At 35.6% G+C, this 26,310-nt stretch overlaps 2 protein-coding genes across 4 annotated transcripts in view; both read right to left on the bottom strand.

The window, feature by feature from the left end:
- The window catches only part of Syt7 (Synaptotagmin 7), a 313,595-nt gene that overhangs the window by 90,029 nt on the left and 197,256 nt on the right, over nucleotides 1-26,310 (bottom strand). The window lies entirely within an intron of this gene.
- LOC138130004 (decorin-like) lies at nucleotides 8,904-10,073 on the bottom strand. Its single transcript, XM_069046357.1, has one exon. It carries the CDS (start codon nucleotides 9,955-9,957, stop codon nucleotides 9,016-9,018), a length of 942 nt encoding a protein of 313 aa, XP_068902458.1. The 5' UTR covers nucleotides 9,958-10,073; the 3' UTR covers nucleotides 8,904-9,015.

Raw genomic sequence — 26,310 nt, 5'->3', positions numbered from 1 at the left:
ATTAAATCAATTACATTTTGGAATTATAATTGGAATATTTAAACGATTAAAGTGGAACATTTAATTTGTTTAAAACGATCAAAATTGAAAAAGTAGTTAATAATACTAAAAAATAATAGAAATTACAGTTAATTTCTTCGTATTGTTCAAAAATGACGCGGTGTAAAGCAAGGTAAACTACTACGCCCTCTGTTATTTCCCACATCTGTATCTCAACGACGTAATTACTAATTAGATACGAAACATTAAAACTAAAATATAACGTCACGGTTTACCCTTATAAAAAAACAGAACATTTTAGTGTGCACCGTATCACATAATCACAATAATTTTACTTAAATTTACTACCACACCAGCGCTAATATTTTATTGGACCAATAAAGAACGCAACATTAAAGATCATTGAGGATTAAATATGTAAATTGTGCGTAGGTAATGTCGACATAAAATCCTTAATAGGCTGGTAATGTTGAGCTCTGTAATTGTTGCCGAAGTTGGACGGAGTTATGGAGTGGATCCTAATATTCAGACAAAGTGGGTGCCAATTACAACTCAAGAAATCAATAGCGTGTAACAATTCTGACAGATACGCACATTAACAAAGGCTACAGAAGCTGACCCAAAATCAGACAATCTGCTCCAAAACTAGTGCGACAAAAACGATGAAAAAGTACTCGTTATTGGGATAAATACGATGCGAACAAATGGAGTACTTCAGAGAGTTGTTGTTTTGGATGAACCAAGTGTCCAGAGTGTCCTTGAATGGATCTTGCCTCACATCCAGAAATTTACTGCCCAGTTTCTCTCCAAAAAAGTCGGGAGAGATGTAAAAAATGTTCAAGAGTTTCAGTCTGAATAAACGACGCTTTTGGAAAAGTGTTTCAGTACGGTTCTGGATCTTATTTTCTGTGAGGATCAACATGACAGGTTCAGTTGTCGATCCACTGAAAGCTTCTCCATCCAGAAATTTTATATTGACCATCAAGTTAAGAAAGGTGTTGTTTGGTTCCAAAAACTGAAAACAGTATCTTTGCAATTTTAACATTTTCTCACTGTTCACCAGAAAGTTTGGGCAATTGGGTCGAACCAACAAAACTCTGGTGAACCAGTTGGATCAAATTGTTCCTCGACAAATCCAGACTCTCAAGTCTTGACACGTTGGCAAAATTTTCGCCCTCCATTGTGACAATTCGGCAAACACCCAAGACTCTCACCTGGAAATTCTCGACCATAGCTTCTATTTGTCCATTTCTGATTTGCGGAGAGTCGACCAATCGTTTGCCTTCTAGAAACTCCAGTTCAATTTTGATAATATTCGTTACCAAGAGAGTAAGCGAGTTGGGGTGATGCAAATCGTCGAACATTCTGTTGCAAAGGGCTGTGTTGTCCTTCAAGTTTATGTCAATCCGTGCACTGTTTGATGTTGAGGTGATTGTCCTTTTGTTGACTTGGAGGTTGTCGGTGCCGTTAAAAGCCACAAATTCCCTTAGGCTTGTCTGGATCTCATCACATTTTGGATTTCTTTCGGAAAAAGCGCAACACAATAAGTGAAGTAAAAAGGAGCGGTTCAACATGATTGTTGTCCGGAGAGTCCAACACGCAGTGGGACTAGGCGAAGCCATTACGAAATTGTTCGCCTCCGCAATGGTAATTCTCCAAAACAGTTACGACAAATCGAGGAAAGGTTAAGGAAAGTTTCTAGTTGTGATAGCTAATAGCTTGTGGTGCCAAAATTAAGAATGCATTAAGAACATTTCTTCACTACTCTTAAAAGGGGGGGGGGGGGTTGAGCCGTGATAGATTCCTGTGGGACTATAGGTTTTTGAAACTACAGATATTTTTGAAAAAATATATCGCGATAAACAAAAAATCAAAAGAAATAGCTGTCCGATAAGGTAAAGAAATTTTCGTCACTTTGACAATATTTTTTTTCCATTAATATTTATTTGTTAATAATCACAGACACCTAACAGATCTGGGCGGGAATAATAATCGTAAAGGCACTTTACAATTTGAAGTTTTCTTTAATACTAATTACTCCACATTGATTTGTAAGCTCACTCTCACTCTCCATCAAAAGTACAAGTTTAACAAATAGGTTAACGAAGGAATAAATTAAGTGGAGCAGACATTTGAGGTTAAAGAAAAAAGAAGAAATGTTTCGGTGTTGTTTTCCAACAAGATTTAAGTTTATTGCTTAATAATATCATTACAGGAAAATGGTTGCTTGATCGATACAAATTCTCTTGATTGTGAATTGAAAAAACGTAAATGGAGCTCGAGACTCCATTGGTGGTGACTGACGATGGTTGCCAACCATACCTTTTAGCACGGTAGTTGTTTTTGGCACATCACCTGGTGATTTTCGTAACAGTAATATGCTTTTTCATTTCTATCATCGTAATGCAATCGGGTGAGCGATAGAAAACCAATAGGAAAAAACTTTTCCAAACTGTTCGAATTTTGATAGTTTAGTGGTGGACCTGAGATAGATCCTTGCGTGACACTTTTTCCAAATTCTTGTGTCGGTTTATAGAGAGCCTAGTCAAAGTAGTCTAATTCAGGCGAGGAGTAAGAAGAGTGTGTTACTCAATTAAAATATTTGACATAAATTTCACAGAAATACCACCATAACTCAAGTCACACAAAAGTCCCTAGATTATTTCATAACTAGATTTTTGAGTTTTTATCAAATTAATGCGACCAAAGTAGAAAAAATTGTATTTATAAGACGCACTGTGACACTCGTTCTTTTGGAGCACTCCTCACTGCGTTCGTCGTGTCCCAACCAACTCGTGTCATAATCAAGGGTCTTATAAAACTCGTATAATAATTTACTAATTCTAACATCGTAGGTGGCAGTGCGCTATGCTCAACGAGTAGGAGTGCCGCTCCGCCAACTAGATGTTAGAAACATTGATAATAGCCCCGTATTAAATGTAATCTTACGAGATTTAAATTTAAAAAAAAAATTAAAATGTCTCAAGCAACACTTTCGGGGTGTTGAACAACTTGCCCTGAATAGATTTAATTTAGTTTAAATTATATTATAATCAATAAATTTAACTAAAGATATGAGGTCTATAAAAGACTAGTGGACTTATGAAGACATTGTGGTGACTAACGGTGGTTGCTAACGAAAACTTTTTGCATGGTAATTGTTTCTAACAACATTAACAACGTCCCCTTGACATTTCATTAAAAGCAGTCATTTATCTTTTCTATGCAATAGCGTGAACGACTGAAAAACACAATATGAATACTTACAAACTCTTATCATTAGGATGGGTTAGTACTGGACCTGAGATAGATCCTTGCGTGACACAAAATTTCTATGTTTGTTTATAGATTTCCCAGTTATTTAAAGAAGAGGGAGCCAAAGAGAAAGAGTTGTTTATTTTTTCACCCTTCACGAATGGGTGTTAACTAACAAACTGATGGTTAGGTTTGTAATTTAGCAAGCCACTACTTCTAGAATTAGTTAACAAAGAATTGGCAAAAAGTTGCCCAACACAACGATCCTTTTAAAAGTAAATGAACGATACCGCAAGTCAATGGGAAAGTGTGAGCTGCGTTGAATTAATTTGTTGTCAATTGTCATATTGTCATGTTAACAACAATGTTGCATTTGCTTGAGCAGCAAATGAAGTTTGACAATACGGTTAATATAGCAATATAACTTAATTTGTAATTATTTTGGAAAGCTTCAAGTTGTTTTTATCTACTACAATGCCATATACAAACTATTTCACTAGTGATAATGAGCCCGACGAAGCAAATAAATGAGAAAAACGATATTTTACTGGAGATTTTTAGGAGCGAGAATTAAAGTCACGATTGGCGATTTGTCTTCAATCCTGTGGTTTCGTCTAACCATGTACCCCATCACACTTATCTTGATTCTGTTACGTTTGAAATTTGATTCGAGAAGAACACAAGAATTTAGGCAAAAGATGAACCGAGGAAAGCTCCAGGTCGTGATAAACTAGGTATTACAGAAGTTGTTCATTAAGAAACGGAAAATTAACCGAGTCTAGTGTTTACGAAATTTATGGTAATGATACGACTATTCAGTGTTAAAGTTTCACAAATTTCGTAATCTTTATTAAAAGTTGGATGAATAAACCATAACAAATGGTTTTATTAGACCCATACAACATCTAGAGAATTAACTGTAATGGAAAGTGATAAATTGGTTGCATTAAGGTTTAAAATAAATGAATTAAAAATGCTTGATTTTTTAGAAAAAAAAAAGAAAAGATCAAATGTTTATTATTGGAACAATTCCAAGATTTTTTTTAGGAAAACCTCAATTTGTAAAAACAATTGTTTTGATTGTCGAAGTCTTCAAAATTTCAGAAATTCGCATTTTTACACAGGAATAAATTAATCACTAAACTTATTAACTAATATCATTTATTAAGGATAACAGTAGTTAGAGTTGAAAATGTGTACCGACTGCTTAATTAAAAAATACATTTCATATTGTACGTGATGGTCTCAAGATGAAACCTTGCGGAAAACCGTTGCATGTACTTTCTCTACCACATAAAATAGTTAATTAAAAGAGTATGTGTGATTCCTTGAGGAATTCTTGGAGAACTCCAGATACATCTGTCACCTCATATCTAGTTTTAAGCAAGTGGGGAATCTCCAAGTCTACAGTGGAAGTTACTCAACATTCGTTTAGTGATCAGTATTTAAAATTTTGCGCAAACTTCAAAATCACGTTGTCAAAGTAAAACAAAACAAGACTCTTAGAACAATTAGTCAAAAACAAATACAATCAGAAAAGCTTTGATAATTAGTACAAACAATATGTGAAAATGTACGCTCTTGAAGCAACTTCCACAAGAACGTTGTGAAGTACGTTGGAAATATTCCAACGAAACATTTGTCTCAGTTGCCCAAGCCTCCAATAAGTCCAAGCTTTTATTGTCTAAACGATTAAAGCTGAGGTCTAGATGCTGAACTTGAAGATCATCAAAAAATTCAGGAGAGATATGTGAGATATCATTCTGAGACAAATCGATTTTAAAGAATTGACGCCCTTTGAAAACATCTGTAGGTAGAAAGTTAAGTTTGTTTAAATGCAAGTCTATGTCCACAACTTCAGCTGCCAGTCCACCGAAAACTTCTCGGTTCAGGGTTTCGATACGGTTGAGGCCCAAGTCAATAGAAATGTTTTTCGTTTTCAAAAACTGAAAAACGTTCTTTTGCAGTTGTGAAATCTTGTTTATACCTACAGTAAAATCTCTGAAGCGTGGTAAATCAACAAAACTGCTCGGATCCAACTCCGTTAATTGATTTTGTGCCAAACTGATTCTTTCGAGACGCGATAGATTAACAAAAGCTTGTTCTTCAATCGTTGCTATCTTGTTCGCCGTCAGCCGCAACTCCCTTATTGGAAGATCAACGAATGTTTGCTTTCTGATAGTTTTAATTTTGCCTTGGTTTATGTAGAGACCGTCGTCCAGGTTTTGGCCTTGCAAAAATTTCGTTTCTATTTCGACCACACTTGTAGCAAAAATTCCCAACGAATCCACATTAAAAAATGCCTCAAACATTTTGTTGCACAACACTCGATTCTGTCCCGTTGAAATTACAGTAATCGTTTTGGTGTCTGTTGTTGTAGTTACGATTTTATCTGTCTTGTGTTCAACACTGTTGTTGCGTGTCATCGTCATGTACTCCATCGAACTTATCTTGATTTGATCACACTGGAAATTTTGTTCAAGAATTACAGAAGAACTTAAACAAAGGAGAAACCACAGACGGCTGAACATTGTGACAAACCAAGTTTCTCCTAAAACTACCCAACACAGCAACTTATCTTACTTGTTTGACAAAAAAAGCTACATTGTTCGAATCAATTCGTAATTTGGTGTTTTCGAAACATGTGGTAACGTTACACCTGTTCAACTTTCAAGTTTCAGAAGTTTGGTAATTCTAACTACAAGTTTGGTCTTCTTTACAGCTAGTAAAGATTTTTTTGTGACACTTAAGTTGTACCCTAGCTACAGAGTTTGTAATATTCGGAATGATAATTGATAAAAGCGAAACAAGACTTTTAGAATACTTTGTCAAAAACAAAGACAATAAGAGATTCTTCGATAATTACATCAGACAAATGAGCAAATATTCGCTCTTAAAGACATTCCCACAAGAACGCTGTAAATAGGTTGAAAATATCTATTTGCAAAAACCAAGCTCGTTTGACTGCAAGTTTATATTGATAAGTCTAGCTGTCAATCCACCGAATTATGTTGGCAGAAAAAAGATATCCCTGGAATAAGTTAAATTTTTGTGTTTGTCACAAATATCACAACTACAACCATATAGTTGTAGCTATTATAATTATGGCTACCGTACTATGGCGGACAATAAATTTAGGCCGGCCTGTCATTGGCTTGACATCAAAATGTGAAGCTGGCATTATGTTCAACTAACCCCATTTTCGATTTTTGTCATTCTTGTCATCGTGACAGCGATAATCAAAATTAAAATTGGGAAAAAAAGCGTGCACCAGAGAGAAGTGCTACTACAAATCAGTTATGCTAGTGCGTCATGATCTGTAAGTTACGAAAAGGGCGAAGGAAACGCCAAACAGCTTGAAAACCTTCAGTTTGACAAACTGGCACATCAGTCATAATGACAATAAATGGTCGCTTGCATTGACTTTTTTGAAATGTCAGAAATTTGCCGGCCTAAATTTATTGTCCGCCATAGTACCATACCTTTTGAGTGAAATAACAAAATTATTATTAAAAAAAAAACGCTGAACTTCGACCAAAACGACTATCAACAGTTTTCTTTAATAACTTCATTTTTTTTTCTGACACTTGCAAACAAACACACTAAAAACAAAAGTTGGCAACGTTGTCGGTTGTATTTTCGAGGTAGAATGCAATGTTGGTGGATTTTTGGTTTTGAAACAGATTATACATGGTCATTACTCATTATAAATGAAAAAGGATTGTCCCATTGCAGTTGGCGTTGAAAACCACACAAATTTTGGATGTGCCGTAAGCCTCGCAACGTTAGACAAACTAGTAGACAGATTTCCACTATCGCCAGTATCGCCACCTATCGGCGATACTAGTCTCACTCATGTTATGAGGCTTGCGGCACATTCAACTACGCCACCAACCCCTACTGCAATGGGACAATCATTTATAATGACCCTGTACTTACATGTTAGGTCAATATCCCTATTCAGTTTAGAGCAGTTTATGTCAAGGAAACATCGTTTTCAGTTGTCCAAATTTCCAGAGTATTAAATCTCAAATTTAAATTCTGGGCCTGCAAATCTTCGAAAACTCCAGAAGAAAAGAAAGTTGTTATCTGATAAATCAACATTCGAAAATCTAGTCTTTTTACGAATTCCTGCAGACAAGATTTTGATCTTATTAATTGACGAGTCAAATAGTATATTATACACCAAGGTAGAGAAGACATTTTTTTAAGCCGAGGTAGCTTCGAGGGGAATAAAGAAGCGAGGCTTAAAATTGTCTTCTCTAGCGTGGTTTATATACTATTTTTTTCACTACTAGATCCGTTAAAACCCTTTCTAATAATAATTATTAATTAAATTTGTTTGTCCGATGCGACGATCCGAGTTCTCATTTTTCAACGGTTGCTATGAAAATTGAAAATCGTCTGTCTACGTTAACCAATAAAATCAAAGAAAATCTTTCGTTGCTAGGTGACGGCTGTTCATTATTGACCTTGGTTAATAATGAAAATTATTATTAACCTTGGGAGAGAAATTCTACTTCTGGGGTCGGTTCGAGAGTCAATAATGACGCCTTCTGAGACTAGTAGTGAAAAAAAAAATCATTTCGGTGAAAATTTCTTCATGTAGGGTTTCAATGACGTTGCATTTTAGAACTTATAGTTTTTATCGTAAACCCTCTAAGTCAAACGGTGATGAAAGTAATGTGGAAATGACCTTTAATGAACTCAGAGAGATCCTCACGTGACACTTTTCTAAAATCTTTGTGTTCCTTTAGACATTTCCTAATTACACTAATAATTCAGTATAATTGATAATGGCGTGAAAAGTAAAAAGGGTGTGTTGCTCTCAGACCCATGACTGGAAATAATAAGACACGCTGATATTGATTGAAGGAATTAATTATTCAAGAAGCTTATTCACTATTATTGGTTAGCTCAAGACAAAACCTTGCGGGATATCGTTGCATATCTATTAATTCAGCTTGTTTTTTTACCGTGCATATCATTCTGTACTTATTGATAGATAGTTATCAAATTTATTGTTTAATAATGGTGCTACAAGAAAATGGTTCAGTTGCTTGATCGATACAAATTCACTGACTGTTGTTTTCCAGAAACTCAAAAATATTCTTTTGGAGTTTCGAAATCACGTTTCTGAAAACTCTGAAGTTGTCCAGCTGTGACAAGCCAACAGAACTCCGAGGATTCAGTTCTTTCACTTGATTTCTATCCAGGGTTTTGAGCTGTGACAAGTTAACGAAAGCTTTTTCTTCTATTGTCGTAATTTTGTTACCAGATAAGGACAAGGACGTGATTTCGAGATTTGTGAAAAGAGCGTTTTTTTATTGTTTGTATTTTTCCATTCCAAATGCCACCCCCTCGTTGCATCCCCCTCGGAACACCGCATCACCCAGAGAGGAGGAGAACCCGTCTCCCACTGAGCTTCTCACTAGGCTGCCGAAACACCTGCCAAGAGCAAAACTGCGCGGTCCCTCAGACTCGCCATTCGGCCCCACGGAACCACCAGAAACATCTGGATACCACCAGAGTCGAGTTTTGTGGCCGGACTTTTAGGTCGTAACAGTACTTATTGATAATTATAAAATTTATTGTATAATAATAGTGCTACAGGAAAATGGTGCTTAATTGCTGTCTTCTGAGCTAAATTGAGAAATCGTAAAATCTTGCGTGGACGAGATATTACAATCATATGTTACATGATTCAATTTTTATTCTACTCTTGAGTAATAGAATGAAGTGCATGACTACAAAGAGAAATTAGATTAACCAACATGAAATCAAGAGAACTGTCAATGCAACACATACCTGGTGACGATACGTATTACCGGATCCCTGACCAAAACAACAGGGATATAATCTCTCGAAAAAATTATTTTGATTTCTCAAGTCAAAAAGCGCTTGCAAAGTGTTTTCGTCTAACGGATTGCAGTCGGTATTCAGAAATGTGATGTTAAAATCTTCCTCAAAAAATTCCGGAGAGATTTTCGAGATGCGATTGTTGCATACGTCGATTTTGACAAAACGATGATGTTGACATATTTCTGGAGGAATGAATTCAATTCTATTAATTCTCAGATACATAGTGACAGTTGTAGCGTTGGACCCGCCGAAAGCTCCCTTGTCGACAACTTCTATGCAGTTGCGACTTAAATCAATGAAAGCTTTTTTGTTCTCCAGGAACTCAAAAACATTCTTTTGGAGATTCGAAATCACATTTTCGGTGGCTCTGAAGTCATCCAGCTGTGGCAAGCCGATGAAACTCCGCGGATTCAGTTCTTTCAGTTGATTTCTATTCAGATTTATGGTTTTGAGCCGTGATAAGTTAGCGAAAGCTTCTTCTTCTATTGTCGTAATTTTGTTACCGAATAAGGACAAAGACGTGATTTCGAGATCGTGGAAAGTGTGTTTCTTTATTGTTTGTATTTTTCCATCGTGAATCTCAAGACGACTGTCCAGTCCCTTACCTTGCAAAAAATTCGTTTCGATTTCGACCACGTTCGTGGCCCGGATAAAGACAGACACCTTTTCGGTATTATATTCCGTTCTTATCATATTGCTAGTTCTCATTTGAAAAGTGTCAGAATTGTTGTTGAAAATTTTGTACTCCACTTGATTGCTCTGAGCTTTACTACATCCTGAAGAACTTTCAGTAGAGACGCAAGAGATGAGGTAAAACACAACGTAAATGGAGCGCGACATCGTGGTGACTAACGATAGTTGTTAACGATATCATTTTGCATGGTAAGTGTTTCTAACAGCGTTTCCTTGACCTTTTGGTAAAAGCAGTAATTTACCTGTTCTAACATGAACGATAGAAAAACAAAAGATGAATACGTATTTCCAAATTGTTATATTATAATATAGAAGAATATCGATATTTTACTCGTGATTTTTTAGAAACTAGAACTAAAATTACGATTGGCGATTTGTCTTCGATCCTGTCGTTTCATCAAACTTATCTTGATTTTATTACGTTCGAAACTTGGTCCGAGGAGAATGCAAAAATTTAGGATGAACCGAGGAAGGCTCCACGTCGTGACAAACAAAACATTGCAAAAGTTGTTCACAAAGAAAAGGAAAATTATCCGAGTATAGTGTTTACGAAATGGGTGGTAATGATACAACTGTTCAGCTATGAAATTTCACAAATGTCTTTATTAGACCCATAAAATTTTAGAGAGTTAATTGCACTGGAAAGTGGTAATTTGGTTGCATTAATGTTTAAAGTAAGTGAAATAAAAATCTTTGATATTTTAACAAAAATAAAAGAAACAAATGTACATTGTTGGAACAATTCCAAGAAATTGTGCTGGACTATAAAAAAAATTTTTGGTTGTCGAAGTCTTCAAAGACTCAGAAATTAGGATTTTTATAGAGGGATAAATTAATCACTAAACTTATTAACCAATATCATTTACTAAGGATGAGAATAGTTACGGTTGAAAATGTGTACCAACTACTTAGTTAAAAACTACATTTGATATTGTACGTGGTCTCACGATAAAACCTTGTGGAAAACCGTTCCATATACTTTTCTACTACATACTCGTAAAATAGATTCTCGGAGAACTCCAGATACATCTAATATCGCAACAAAATTCGAAATTCGAAACCCCGGACACGCAGAATTGCGTCTTATCCTACTTTGATCGCGATTGGTCAAGTTTAGGATGCCTTTTCTCGATTATCGCTTGAGATAGAATTTTTTTACATTAAAATGCAGATTATCATATTTACGCAAATACCTACGCCCTTTTTTCTCTGGGGAGGCAGTTCTGAGACACCTGTATAAACCATTAAACCGAAATATTTGATTTGTCCAGAACGGTCTAAATTGGAAAAGCAGTTGTTAGTACTGCAAATACTTAATAAGAATTACAGTTAAATTCTTTTCACTGTTCAAAAATGATGCGGTGTAAAGCAAGGTAAACTGCTACGACCTCTGTGCTTCACACATATGTGAAACATTTAAATTAATTTGATGGTATTATAAAAGTGACTAAGATATAAATGTCATAGTTTTCACTTAAATAAAGAAGAAACAAAGAGAAAGAGAACATTTTAGGGTGCACCCTGTTACCTACATTATCACAATAAATTTACTTAAAATTTACTACCACACCAGCGCTAATATTTTATTGGACCAATAAAGAACGCAACATTAAAGATCATTGAGGATTAAATATGTAAATTGTGCGTAGGTAATGTCGACATAAAATCCTTAATAGGCTGGTAATGTTGAGCTCTGTAATTGTTGCCGAAGTTGGACGAAGTGAATCCTAATATTCAGACAAAGTGGATGCCAATTACAACTCAGGAAATCAATAGCGTGTAAGAATTCGTCGCCCATTCTGCCAGATACACACGTTAACAAGGACTATAGAAGCAGAACCAAAATCAGACAACCTGCTCCAAAACTAGTGCTACAGAAACGATGAAAAAGTACTCGTTATTGGGATAGATACGACGCGTACAAATTGAGTCAGGGAGTTATTGTTTTGAGTGGACCAAGTATGAGGCATCTCTAGAGTGTCCTTGAATGGATCCAGCCCTACATCCCGAAATTTACCGCCATGTTTATCTCCAAAAAAGTCGCGAGAGATGTAAAATATGTTCAAGAGTTCGATTTTAAAGAAGCGACGCTTTTGGAAAAGTGTTTCAGTACGGTTCTGGATCTTGTTTTCCGTTAGGATCAACGTGACAGGTTCAGTTGTCGATCCACTGAGAGCTACTCCATCCAAAATTTTTATATTGTCCACTAAATTAAGAAAGGAGTTGTTTGGTTCCAAAAACTAAAAACAGTATCTTTAAAGTTTTAAAATTCTCTCACTGTTCACTTGGAATTTTGGGCAGTTGGGTCAAACCAACAAAACTCTAGTGAACCAGTTGGATCAAATTGTTCCTCGACAAATCCAGACTCTCAAGTCTTGACACGTTGGCAAAATTTTCGCCCTCGATTGTGACAATTCGGCAAACACCCAAGACTCTCACTTGGAAATTCTCGACCATAGCTTCTATTTGTCCATTTCTGATTTTCGGAGAGTCGACCAATCGTTTGCCTTCTAGAAGCTCCAGTTCAATTTTGATAATATTCGTTACCAAAAGAGTGAGCGAGTTGGGGTGATGCAAATCATCGAACATTCTGTTGCAGAGGGCTGTGTTGTCCCTCAAGTCTACATCGATCCTTCCACTATTCAGTGTCGAGGTGATTGTCCTTTTGTTGATTTGGAGGTTGTCGGTGCCGTTAAATGCCACAAATGCCCTTAGGCTTGTCTCATCACATTCTGGATTTGTTTCGAGAACAGCGCTACACAATAAGTGAAGTAAAAAGGAGCGGCTCAACATGGTTGTTGTCCGGAGAGTCCAACACGCAGTGGGACTAGGCGAAGCCATTACGAAATTGTCCACCTCCGCAATGGTAATTCTCCAAAACAGTTACGACAAATCGAGGAAACATTAAGGAAAGTTTCTAGTTGCGATATCTAACAGCTTGTGGTGCCAAAGTTGGAATATACATTAATAAAATTTCTTCACAACTGTGGAGTGATAGATTCTTGTGACATTACAAGTTTGTGAAACGCCAAACAGAACTATGCGGGAATAATATTCGCGATGGCACTATACAATTCTTTTTCTTTTTGTTTTGTTTGTTTTCTTTATTTTCTTCAACAATTACTCCACATTGATCTGTAAACTCATTCTCACTTTCCATCACACGTACAATTTTCATAAACAGGTTAATGAAGGAATAAATTACGTGGAGTTGTAGTTTCAGAGTTTAAAGAAAAAAGCTAGAAATGTTTCGGTGTTGTTTTCTGACAAGGATAAAATTTATTGCAGTAAAATGGTACTTAGTTACTTGATCGATACAAATTCACTTGCTTGTGAGAATTCTTGCGTGGAGAAGCTACTACCTGCAAGCAAGGACATGAACTACTTGCACACTTTATGCATCAGAACTAAAAGGAAAGAGAATACGTCATGCAAAATTTTTGAATACAATTAATGAGACCTATGACTGACCCTTGAGGAATACCCTATATCGTAGTCCAAATAGAAAATGTTGTCCAACTCTTGGGTAATTAAATAAGGTGTGTAACTACAAAAAGAAATTAGATTGGCCAATATGAAATCAACACCAGTGCAATAAAAATTGGGTGACAGTACGTGCTATGGGGTTCGTGACTAGAAGAACAGGGAAACCATGTCGCGGAAAGATTGTTTCCAGTTTTCCAATAGAAAAGCGCTTGCAAAGTTTTTTCGTCCAATGGATTGCAGTCGAGATTCAGAAATGTCAAGTTAAAATCTACCTCAAAATATTCCCGAAAGATCTTCGAGATTCTACTGTTGGACCGGTCGAATCTGACCACACGATGATGTTGTAATATTTCTGGAGGAAGGAATTCAATTCTATTATTCGTCAGAATTAACATGACATTTGTAGCGTTCGACCCGTCGAAAGCTCCCTTGTCGACAGTATCTATGCAGTTACTATCTACTTAAATCAATGAAAGCTTTTTTGTTTTCAAGAAACTCAAAAACATTCTTTTGGAGTTTCGAAATCACGTTTCCTGCAGCACTGAAGTGGTGCAGCTGTGGCAAGCCGACAAAACTCTGCGGATTCAGTTCTTTCAGTTGATTTCTCTCCAGGATGAGGATTTTGAGTTGTGACAAGTTAAGGAAAGCTTCTTCTTCTATTGTCGTAATTTTGTTACTAAATAAGGACAAGAACGTGATTTCTAGATTGCAAAAAGTGCGTTTCTTTATAGTTTGAAATTTTCCATCGTGAATCTCAAGACGACTGTCCAGTCCCTTACCTTGCAAAAAATTTGTTTCGACTTCGACCACGTTTGTGGTGTGGATGGAGACAGACATGAGATTATGAAGCTTATCGAAGATCTTGCTGTAGAGGATTGCATTGTTCCCAAGATCAACATCCACAATTAGGACATTATTTCCAATTCTTAGGATATTGCCAGTTCTCATTTGAAAAGTTTCAGAATTATTGGTAAAAATTGAGTACTCCACTTGATTGATCCGAGTTTTAGTACATCCTAAAGAACTTTCACTAGAAACGCAAGTGATGATGTAAAACACAACGTAAAGGGAGCTCGACATCGTGGTGACTAACGCTAACGATAACTTTTTGCAGGTAATTGTTTCTAACAACGTCCCCTTGACATTTGGTTAAAAACAGTCATTTGCCTTTTCTATGCAATTGCGTGAACTACTGAAAAACACAACATGAATACTTCCAAACAGTTATGATTTGGATGGGTTTGGATGGACCTGAGATAGATCCTTGTGTGACACAAAATTCTGGTGTTTGTTTATAGATTTCTTAGTCAAACCAGTCTAATTCAGTGTTGAATAAATTGATAATGGGGCGAGAATTAAGAAGAGTGAGTTGTTATCAGGTCCGTTACTGGAAATATTAGTACAGAAGGAATTAATTATTCAAACAGCTTATCATTGTTATCATTCAAATAAAAAAATTTGTTACACAGTCTAGGACTGGTTTACAAATCTATGAGGGGCATGATGACCAACTCAATAGACCGGGACCAATGGCTTAACGTGACCTCCGAATCACAGACAGAATATAACCTTTTTTTATGATTTTAAATTTCGCCCTGGGTCGGAATCGAACCTGCGCACCTCGCGTCCCTGAGCCGAATCGGACTCCCTTAGGCTATATTCTGCTTATTTTATATTTATATCATTGATGGACTCAATACAAAACCTTGTGGAATACCGTTGCATCTCTCTTATCTCTCTTGCTCTTTACCACACACGTAGTCACTGCCTTATGGTCATTTACACTTTAATTAATCATAATTAATCATTTACACTTCTTTTCACGAAAAAATTTCGGTTACGTCATTGCGATAGTCGAAAATCGCGCCTTTTTGTATGTCCATAGAAATGGTTCAAGTGGCTTTTTTTTCTGAGCGGAGTAGAAATACTTCAAGTCCTAGGAGTAGAAGTGTCCATAGGCGGCTCGACCGAGTCAAATGTAAAGTCATTTGAAGCATCTGTCATTTATCAATTAGTACACGAAATATTTAATTAATAAATTTTCTCCATTAAAATAAAGCCTCTAAAGAGCGAAATAACGAAATTATTATCTAATATTTAACCGCTTCCACTGTGGTTAAAGAAGAGCCACCCGTTGTGGGCCTGTGAGCGTGTCCATGGATGTCAGATCAGATGTCAAATGTCAAAAATAGCGCAAGATTGCCCTTCAGTGTTAATAAGTAATCAGTTGTAAGTTGTAATCGTTTGATATTTATGTTTTGATAATCTTTGTTATATTCAGAGAATAACTGAAGCATGTCCGATGCTATTGAAAACGAAATGCACGGCGACGCGTACAGAATTGATGCAGATCGCGGCAAACTCAATGCAGATCTAATCTTACTAATATTATGGAAAGTTCAAGTACCAATAATATTACGAAGGAAGTAGGAATTATTAGTGCCTTAAAATTTGAAAATTTGAAAATACCACAGCTAACTAAATGACAATCATTTTGTTCCACCCTGTATAATATTTATAATTTTGAATTATTGTGATCAGTTTTGTAATTTTTTGCTTCATTATTTACAATATTTCTAAGAAGTGATTTTATGTCAATTTTACGTCAAATAACATACACATGGCAACCTGGCTTTGATAGTTCTTTCTTATTTAGACGGATACAACAAAAGTGAAATATTTCTCTTCGCTATCGTTGCAAATGTTCTTCAAACTTATTTTGACTTTATCGCATTTTGGTTCAAGAACAAGACCTCGGTGAAGGATGAATCAAGAATGACTCCACGCCGTGACTAAGTTTTTCATTAATCCGTTTAGTGTTTTCTAAATAAGTTGTATCGTTGCAAAAGTTGTTCATAAATAAAAGGAAAATTATGCAAGTCTAATATTTACGAAATGTGCTACAGGAAAATGGTGCTTAATTGCTTGGTCGATACAAATTCACTGTCTTCTGAGCTAAATTGAGAAATCGTAAAATCTTGCGTGGACGACATATTACAATCATAGGTTTTAATTACCTAAGTGATTTACGCGAGAGTGAAAAAAAGAGTGGGTACATTGCGCAAAATTTTTAAATACAATTAACTAACAGACTCTTGTAAAACACAATGTTACCTAAATTATAGAATTTTACAGTAGAAGTCCGTTAGGATAGCCTTTACTGCCGAGCCAGAGATTTTGTGAGACGAGCTCGCAGAGCGAGTCGAATAATACTGGCGAGGCTGTAAAGGCCCTAACGGACGTGTATTGTACAATAGTTTTTGTAATATCTCTACGATTCGTTCACAGTTATCTTTTTGAAATAAATTTTTTTCAACGCCATCGAAAAAACCGAATGATTAATAAGTGTGCGGAGGACGTCGTCATGTCAACCGTTGTTTGTGAAAAAAAATTGTTTCAATGTTGTTTGTTAGATTTGTTCAACGCTTAACTTTCCGTTGAAAATAAATGAATGAAATCAATAAAAAATCGCAATCAAGATATGTCCGGAAGTGAGGTATCGTTATTGCCTGCAAAATCGTGCTTGTGTTAGTCTTAAAATTGTGAAGCATCATCTTCGATCTTGTCTACATTTGCTGCTATTTGTCAGATTTGTTCAACACGTAACTTTCCGTTGAAAATAAACGACTGAAATCAATAAAAAATCGCGATCAAAATATTCCCCATGTCCGGAGAGCAAGTGAGGTCATCGTTATTCCCTGCAAAATCGCGCTTGTGTTGGTGTTAAAAGTCTGAAGCATCATCTTCGATCTCGTCTACATCTGCTAGTGCCACACGGATTTCGATTAATTCAAGGTGTGTCCCATAACATGGAACATTAATTATTGTACCAATTGTACAAAAAGTTGAAAAATAAATTTTAGATCTACCTTGCTATAGTTATTTAGTCATTCATAACGGCCGCTCCCGCTTATAACGGACACCCTTAACGGACTCCGGCCGTTATGAGGTTGTTTACATGGTGACAAACAATCCGGAAAGCCACCTTTAACAACTAGATATTACAAAAAAAAATTTATTCTACTCTTGAGTAATAGAATGAAGTGCATGACTACAAAGAGAAATTAGATTAGCCAACATGAAATCAAAAGAACTGTCAATGCAACAAATACCCGGTGACAATACGTATTACCGGATCCCTGACCAAAACAACAGGGATGCGATCTCTCGAAAAAATTATTTTGATTTCTCAAGTCAAAAAGCACTTGCAAAGTGTTTTCGTCTAACGGATTGCAGTCGGTATTCAAAAATGTGATGTTAAAATCTTCCTCAAAAAATTCCGGAGAGATTTTCGAGATGCGATTGTTGCATACGTCGATTTTGACAAAACGATGATGTTGACATATTACTGGAGGAATGAATTCAATTCTATTATTTCTCAGACATATATTGACAGTTGTAGCGTTGGACCCGTCGAAAACTCCCTTGTCGACAACTTCTATGCAGTTGCTACTTAAATCAATAGTAGCTTCTCTATTTTCCAAAAACCCAAAAACATTCTTTTGGAGTTTCGAAATCACATTTTCGATGGCTCTGAAGTCGTCCAGCTGTGGCAACCCGACGAAACTCCGCGGATTCAGTTCTTTCAGTTGATTTCCGTTCAGATTTAGGATTTTGAGCCGTGACAAGTTAGCGAAAGCTTCTTCTTCTATTGTCGTAATTTTGTTCTCAAGTAGGAACAAGAACGTGATTTCGAGATCGTGAAAAGTGTGTTTCTTTATTGTTTGAAATTTTCCATCGTGAATTTCAAGACGACTGTCCAGTCCCTTACCTTGCAAAAAATTTGTTTCGATTTCGACCACGCTTGTGGCCTGGATAGACAGACACCTGATATTACGAAGTTTATCGAAGATCTTGCTGCAGAGGATTGTATTGTTCCCAAGATCAACATCCACGGTTAGGACATTATCTCCGATTCTTAGGATATTGTCAGTTCTCATTTGAAAAATTTTAGAATTATTGGTAAAAATTGAGTACTCCACTTGATTGATCCGATCTTTACTACATCCTAAAGAACTTTCAGTGGAGACGCAAGTGATGAGGTAAAACACAACGTAAATGGAGCTCGACATCGTGGTGACTAACGATGGTTGCTAACGATATCTTTTTGCATGGTAAGTGTTTCTAACAGCGTTCCCTTGACCTTTTAGTAAAAGCAGTAATTTACCTGTTCTAACATGAACGATAGAAAAACAAAAGATGAATACTGAAACCTTTCGACTTCCTTTCTTTTTCCTCGACGTAACTTTCCTTCCTCATTTGGTGTATTGTTGGTCGCCGCATTCTCTCGGATGAAATTTTTGCGGAAAAACTACGAAACAAAAATAATGAGAAAAGAGATATTTATGGATCCTACGTTGTGTTTTATTTATTATTTAGCTTAATTAGGTTCTAACGAGAGGCCGTACCTTCGGAAGGTTTTTAAGAAATTAGAATTAAAACGATTGAGCACAATTCACTTAAGTTTCATTTAACAAATAATCGAGTGTGGTGGTGTTTGGTCCCAACAAATGATAGAAATAAATAAATGAATTTAATAACAGAAGTTGGTGGAAATTTGACCCAATGGAATTTGACTCGCGGCCCACGAATTGAGATCTGACTCAGGAACAAATGACTAAGCCGGGCAAATACAGAGATTTCTGGCGCGAATAGCATTATACGAGTTTAAGATGCGAACTATGTGATTCGATTTAGTTTTGACTTGTTTCCCCAATTAAATTGAGCCCGACGCGATGCCCTGGAATCTCATAGATCACCCTGGTCTACTCCGGTGGTCGAAAATAACTAAAAGGGAAAAAGGTTCTAACAGGGCCAAAGGGTACCTCTCTTCACGTGTCAGCTGGCCTAGTTTGGTCGCTGGCCCCCTTGGGGGTGACGCGGCTAATTTTGTGCTCTTACGCCGGACCACAGCTAACTGAGTGCGACGGAGACTGGCGGTAGCTTCCCGAACTCGAGACTCCAAGCCACAAATTATGAATGAAAATGTCTTATAGTAATTGTATAATAGTTCGCCTTGACGAGAGCACGTTTCCCCAATCGGTAAATGCAAGAAGATCACATGCTTCGCGAAAAAGAAATTAATATAAGATTCTAAAGAGTCACGTGGTCATAAAATACTCAAAAAAAAATAATATAATCTTTACTTTAGAACGATAAAGAACTAAATGCTGTTTGACTAATGAAATTGCGACTACAAATAATGTACTATTGCGAACAAAAAAAGTGGGACATCAAATTTCTGTCAGTTTTGAAAAATTCGATGTATGTAGTTCAAGCTTTATTGTCATTTTTTTTGACACTATTCTAGCTGACAGTTAAAAAATTTATTTTATACTCCTATTTTCCTTTTCCAAATGCCCTCTTCTTTTGATAAAGGTAGATTTTGATTGGAACTTTGCATTAAATAAATATTCACTACGTGCTTACTTCAATCATTCCCTAGAACTTACAACACATAATGACAACGTCAATCAATTCAAAGTGGGGTTAGAATCCGGCAAGAGTTATTTTACATTAAAAGTCACTAAGACAATGACGTTGATGTCCCACTTTTTTTGCCCGCAATAGTACCGGGTGATCAAGAAGGACTGTTTAAGTTGGCAATACAATTAAGAAATTTTTTATTTATAACACTGTAACTGGATATGTTTTGTTGGTTTATTTGACAAATATCTGAAATAGGTATAGCATTAACACCGACAAGCCACCAACAACCGGAAGTTACTCCTGTTATACGATTTAAAATACGATTCAGTGTTACCAACTTAAACAGTCCTTATTGATCACCCCGTACTTTGGAGATCAAACCCCGAGTGAATCAAAAAAGCCTCGTTTCCCGTTCCGCATTCGGTTTTATCATTTCTGATGCACCCCACTTTCGCAACCCCTACTTGACCAAAGTGACCAATCAGCTCGGTTCTACTTTACGCCGATCGCGACACCTTTTCGATATCTCTAAAATTTTTGAAATTACAGTTTCCGTTTTTCCACCATTATTTTAAATGTTTAAATTTAGATTTTTGTTAGGACCAGACTGAATGTACTTACATAATTTGTTGTTGAATTAGAACTCTGAAAAAGAACATTAAATTACTGACTCTATACAATAATAAACCTCAACATCAAGAAACAAACACAATTAAAAATGGAACAAACAGAATTACTGAATTCTGGGCCTGCAAATCTTCGAAAACTCCTGAAGAAAACAAAGTTATTATCTGATAAATCAACATTCGAAAATCTAGTCTCTTTACGAACTCCTGCAGACAAGGTTTTGATTTTATTAATTGGCGAGTAAAAAAAAAATTGTCATTATGGTGAAAATTCTTCATGTAGGGTTTCAATGACGTTGCATTTTAGAACTAATAGTTTTTATCGTACACCGTGTACCTCAAACGGTGATGAAAGTAATGTGGAAATGACCTTTAATGAACTCAGAGAGATCCTCACGTGACACTTTTCTAAAGTCTTTGTGTTCGTTTAGAGATTTCCTAATCAAACTAGACTAATTCAGTATAATTGATTTTCTAACATCTCTGGTGTGATAGTGACAATGGCTTCATGAAATTTATCGTCTAACTCTTCCAAAGTGTTTATGGACTTCTGGTAAATATAATTTTTGAATTGATTCCATAAACCGGGAAGTTCCGGGGAGTTCTTCATTTAAAAAAATGCATATTCACACCATTTAACCGAGCAGGAAGTTTAAACGGGCCCACTTGAATAAAAATATTTCTATCATTCCAGAATTTATAATTTTTATTGAGTATATTTGAATTTACCAAAGTATTTCCAACGATTCCAGTCCATAAATTAATACAAAATCTTTTCTGATTTGCACGTTCCCTAAGCAGATTTAGATTTTCGTTTGCCGAAAAATGCTAGTTACTTCACGGGAAAAAGAACATTCATCAGTAAACAAAATTTGTTTAGAAAAGTTGTTGTTCAAAATGTTTTGATTCAATAACCATCGACAAAAGCGTACTCTTCAAGGATAGTCTTCCTCTCGTAGATGTTGAACTCGGATATAATGGTATGGATGTAGACGATCGTCTTTCGTATTTCGATGGGTTGTGGATTTTGAAGAACCACACATTTGTGATATGACTCGCACGCTCCGTCCATTTCATGGACTCTTGCTGTACGTGGTGCCCCAGCAACCCCTTTTAATGTAAGATTCAAGGAACCCGTATGTCTTGCTCTACTTATCAATCAGCTGCAGCTGTAGCATTCTGATTACACTCATCGTATAGTAGAACCATATCAAGATATTTTTCATTAGAATAAGGCATTATTTTAGACTTGAATGACAAACGTCAGTGTCAAAAAAATTCATTCCACATAGATTGTTACGGTTTTACTTAAAAATACATTTGTTAAATCAATTATCACTACGGGCATATATTTTTTCTTTTTTAAATCGAATCTCTTATTGGTCAATTTTATTACTGTGTAGTTTTTAAACTATGATAGCCTGGCCAATTTTTTTTGAAGATTCTGATTTAATTGTTAATAAACTACGACTCCTTCATGGGAAGGGCGTTAATTCTGGGACACCGGTATAATATTTTATCTGATAAAAAAAAAATTGTCATTTTAGTGAAAACTTCTTCATGTAGGGTTTCAATAACGTTGTATCTTAGAACTTATTGTTTTTATCGTACACAAACGGTAATGAAAGTAATTTGGAAATGGCCTTGAATGAACTCAGATAGATCCTCACGTGACACTTTTCTAAAGTCTTTGTGTTCGTTTAGAGATTTCCTAATCAAACTAGACTAATTCAGTATAATTGATAAATAATGGCGCGAAAAATAAAAAGGAATTAATAATTCAAGAAGCTTATTCACTATTATTGGTTGGCTCAAGACAAAACCTTGCGGAATATCGTTGCATATCTGTTTTCTAGTTTGCTTTTTTACTGTACATATCGGGTGTTCATTTAATATTCTGGTAGCATCACCTATGGAAATCTGTTGTTTTGAAAAACGGATGTCGCAGCGTTAAAATACGACATAACCTCACTATAAAATAACAGCATGACACGAATTATGATAAAAATTAACACAATTACAATTCACGCACAAATTAATCAATTTATTAAATGAGGTGCTGGAAATGTCTACCTTCTTCTTCGCTACACTTTAATGTTCGCATTTTTAATGCATTTATTACATTTTCTAACATGTTCGGGGCGTTATTAATTTCTTCAATTTTTCCTCTAATTTTTCCATCTTGTTGAAAGTATTTTTCCTGCAGTTCATCAGCATGCAGTTCCTCAAAAAATGGTTCCAAAATTTTCTGTCGATACTTTGCTGCATTTATATTGCCTAAAACCAGCAATTAATTTAAAAAAATTGATTTTGAAATCATTAAAATTACTTTCAATTACCACTGTCATACAGTAAGGATACAACTGTACATCTTTTCGTAACAATTTGTGGCACGTTCCTACTTTCCTACACAAGGTTCAGTTTGTTGCGATAACTGACGTATTGAAGTGTGGGGCGCATTTTGCATTATTTCCCTTGCAGTTTCAATACCTGCAGCAGTGCCTTTTAGCGGCCGACCTGTGGTCTCTGAACGGAGATGTCAAAATGTGACAGTTCTACTCTAATTTTACTAACCGGAAGTTCAAACGACGACGTGCCTTAACAAAAACAAAATATTTCCATATGTAATGCTACCAGAATATTAAATGAACACCCGATATCATAGTGAAATTATTAACATACAGGCTGATTCACGTAGCCCGTTCATTAGAAACTTTTTGATTTCCCAAAATCATATTAATATGAAAATTGGTAGTTGACTATAATCGACTACTCCAAGTTCAAATGAAATATTTTCAAGATGGTGGCACTTCCGGAAATACCGGAAATCGACGCCATCTTTATTTTATTAAATTGAAAGGCCTAATTTTGACTTACATTTCCTTTCTACGTTAAATTCTGAGTTTAGAACGTCTTTTTGTCAACACTTATCTGTCATTGTTTTTAACCTATGTCATCTTTTTTGCAAAAAAACGAGGTTGCAGGGCTTCTTTAACAAATTTAAAACTCTTGAACCATCGGAAATAAATAATTGATATTTTTTTAGTTGAATTCCTAAAGACCTGGCCGATCTTTTCCGCCATTAGTGAAATTTTTTTATGTTTCATAGGCCTACTGAAATTTTTCAAAATTGCTAATCAAAAAATGTCAAAAACTTCATTTTTTTAAATGGCAACCACCATTTGTGACACTAGATATAAATGTAAAATTTAATTCTAAGCCTACTTTTATTAACATTGTGTATGTCTATTCCCAGCCGTTTTGGCGTAATTTCGATTTTTTGAGTAAAATATTCTTTTTTTTTATCAAACAATTGTTTTATTTGAATTTTTATGCAAAAATCACATGCAATAAACAGTAGATAACAACGAAATAATAAAAAATAAGCAAATTAACAAAAACATATTTTCACTTATAATATCCCAAGTGCATTGATTATTTCTCATGCATTTCCAAAATGTGTTCCACTCGGGCTATTTAATTCGTTCTGGAAATGCATTCGAAAAAATTTCCGGATATTAATCAATGCACGAGGGCATATTTGGTAAGAAAATCGCAACGACACGGACATTATGCTTCTTAAATTATACATTTTTGACAAAAAAAATCAAGTTGTATAACAGAATTATCCTTGACAACGAAAAAAAATTGAGATTTTTAATAAATAAATGATTTTGATTGGCTGAAAAAGTTTCCACTTATTAATTTCATGTTGGGTTAGCTAGCTGCAAAAAATTTCCAGGAAATCTCTATATTGTTATAGAAACGACACCGATTTCTGTTTTTCTATTGGCATCGTGCGATTTTCAATGAATCATTTACATTAAAATATTTTTTGTTAATTTGCTTATTTTTTATTATTTTGTTGTTATCTAATATTTATTGCAATGCTATTTTTGAATAAAAATTCAAATAAAACAATTGCTTATAAAAAAGAATATTTTATTCAAAAAATTGAAATTACGCCTAAACGGCTGCAAATAAGCATACATAATATTAATAAAAGTGGCCTTAAAATTTAATTTTACATTTATATCTAGTATCAGAAATGGTAGTTGCCATTTAAAAAAATGAAGTCTTCGACATTTTTTGATTATCAATTTTAAAAAATTGCAGTAGGCGTATGAAACATTAAAAAAATGTCGTTGATAGCGCAAAAAGCGGCCAAATCTTTGGCAAGTCAGTAAAGTAAAAATTAATTATTTATTTCTGATGGTTCAGAAATTATAAATTTTTTAATGAAGCCCTGCGACCTCACTTTTTTGCAAAAAAGATGACATAGGTCATAAACGATGACAGATAAGTATTGACAAAGAGACGTCGTAAACTCAAAAGTTAACGTAGAATCGAAATGTTAAGTCAAAATGGGGCCTTTCTATTTAAAAAAACAAAGGTGGCATCGATTTCCGGTATTTCCTGTGTAGTTATCAAATTTATTGTTTAATAATGGGGCTACAAGAAATAGTGCTTAGTTGGTTGATCGATACAAATTCACTGACTTTTCTGTTTTCCAGAAACACAAACACATTTTTTTGGAGTTTCGGAATCACGTTTCTGGCAACTCTGAAGTTGTCCAGCTGTGGCAAGCCAACAAAACTCCGCGGATTTAGTTTTTTCACTTGCTTTTTGTCCAGGATAGGCGTTTTGAGCTTCTTCTTCTATTGTCGTAATTTTGTTACCATATAAGGACAAGGCCGTGATTTCGAGATTGTGAAAAGTGCGTGTCTTTATTGTTTGTGTTTTTCCACTCCAAACGCCACCACCTGGTTGCATCCCCCTCGGAACACCGCACCAGCCAGGGAGAAGGCGAGTCCGTCTCCCACTGAGGTTCTCACCAGGCTTCCGAAACACCTGCCAAGAGCAAAATTGCGCCAAAGAGCAAAATTGCGCCATCCGACCCCACCGAACCACCAGAAACATCTGGACACCAGCAGAGTCGAGTTTTGTGGCCGGACTTTTAGGTCGTTTCAGTACTTATTGATAATTATAAAATTTATTGTATAATAATAGTGCTACAGGAAAATGATGCTCAATTGCTTGGTCGATACAAATTCACTTTCTTCTGAGCTAAATTACGTAGACGAGATATCACAATGATAGGTTTTAATTAACAGATTTAAGCGAGAGTAAAGAAATAGTGCGCAGAATTTTTAAATACAATTTATTTAAATCACTAACTGACTCTTGTAAAACACCCAATACTCACTGTTATCTAAATTAAATTTTTTATTCTACTCTTGAGTAATAGAATGCAGTGCATGATTACAAAGAGAAATTAGATTAGCGAACATGAAATCAAGAGAATTGTCAATGCAACAAATACCCGGTGACAATACGTATTACCGGATCCCTGACCAAAATAACAGGGATACCATCTCTCGAAAAAATTATTTTGATTTCTCCAGTCAAGAAGCGCTTGCAAAGTGTTTTCGTCTAACGGATTGCAGTTGATATTCAGAAATGTGATGTTAAAATCTTCCTCAAAAAATTCCGGAGAGATTTTCGAGATGCGATTGTTGCTTACGTCGATTTCGACAAAACGATGATGTTGACATATTTCTGGAGGAATGAATTCAATTCTATTATTTCTCAGAAATATAGTGACAGTTGTAGTGTTGGACCCGTCAAAAGCTCCCTTGTCAAAAACTTCTATGCAGTTGCGACTTAAATAAATGGAAGCTTTTTTGTTCTCCAAAAACCCAAAAACATTCTTTTGGAGTTTCGAAATCACATTTTCGGCGGCTCTGAAGTCGGCTAACTGTGGCAAGCTGACGAAACTCCGCGGATTCAGTTCTTTCAGTTGATTTCCGTTCAGATTTAGGGTATTGAGCCGTGACAAGTTAGCGAAAGCTTCTTCTTCTATTGTCGTAATTTTGTTACCGAATAAGGACAAAGACGTGATTTCGAGATCGTGAAAAGTGTGTTTCTTTATTGTTTGTATTTTTCCATCCCGAATGCC

Source organism: Tenebrio molitor, chromosome 4 (assembly GCF_963966145.1).
Source record: "Tenebrio molitor chromosome 4, icTenMoli1.1, whole genome shotgun sequence".
Classification (NCBI taxonomy): domain Eukaryota; kingdom Metazoa; phylum Arthropoda; class Insecta; order Coleoptera; family Tenebrionidae; genus Tenebrio; species Tenebrio molitor.
The sequence above is the reverse complement of the archived record's forward strand: the minus strand, read 5'-3'. Positions and strand labels throughout refer to the sequence as shown.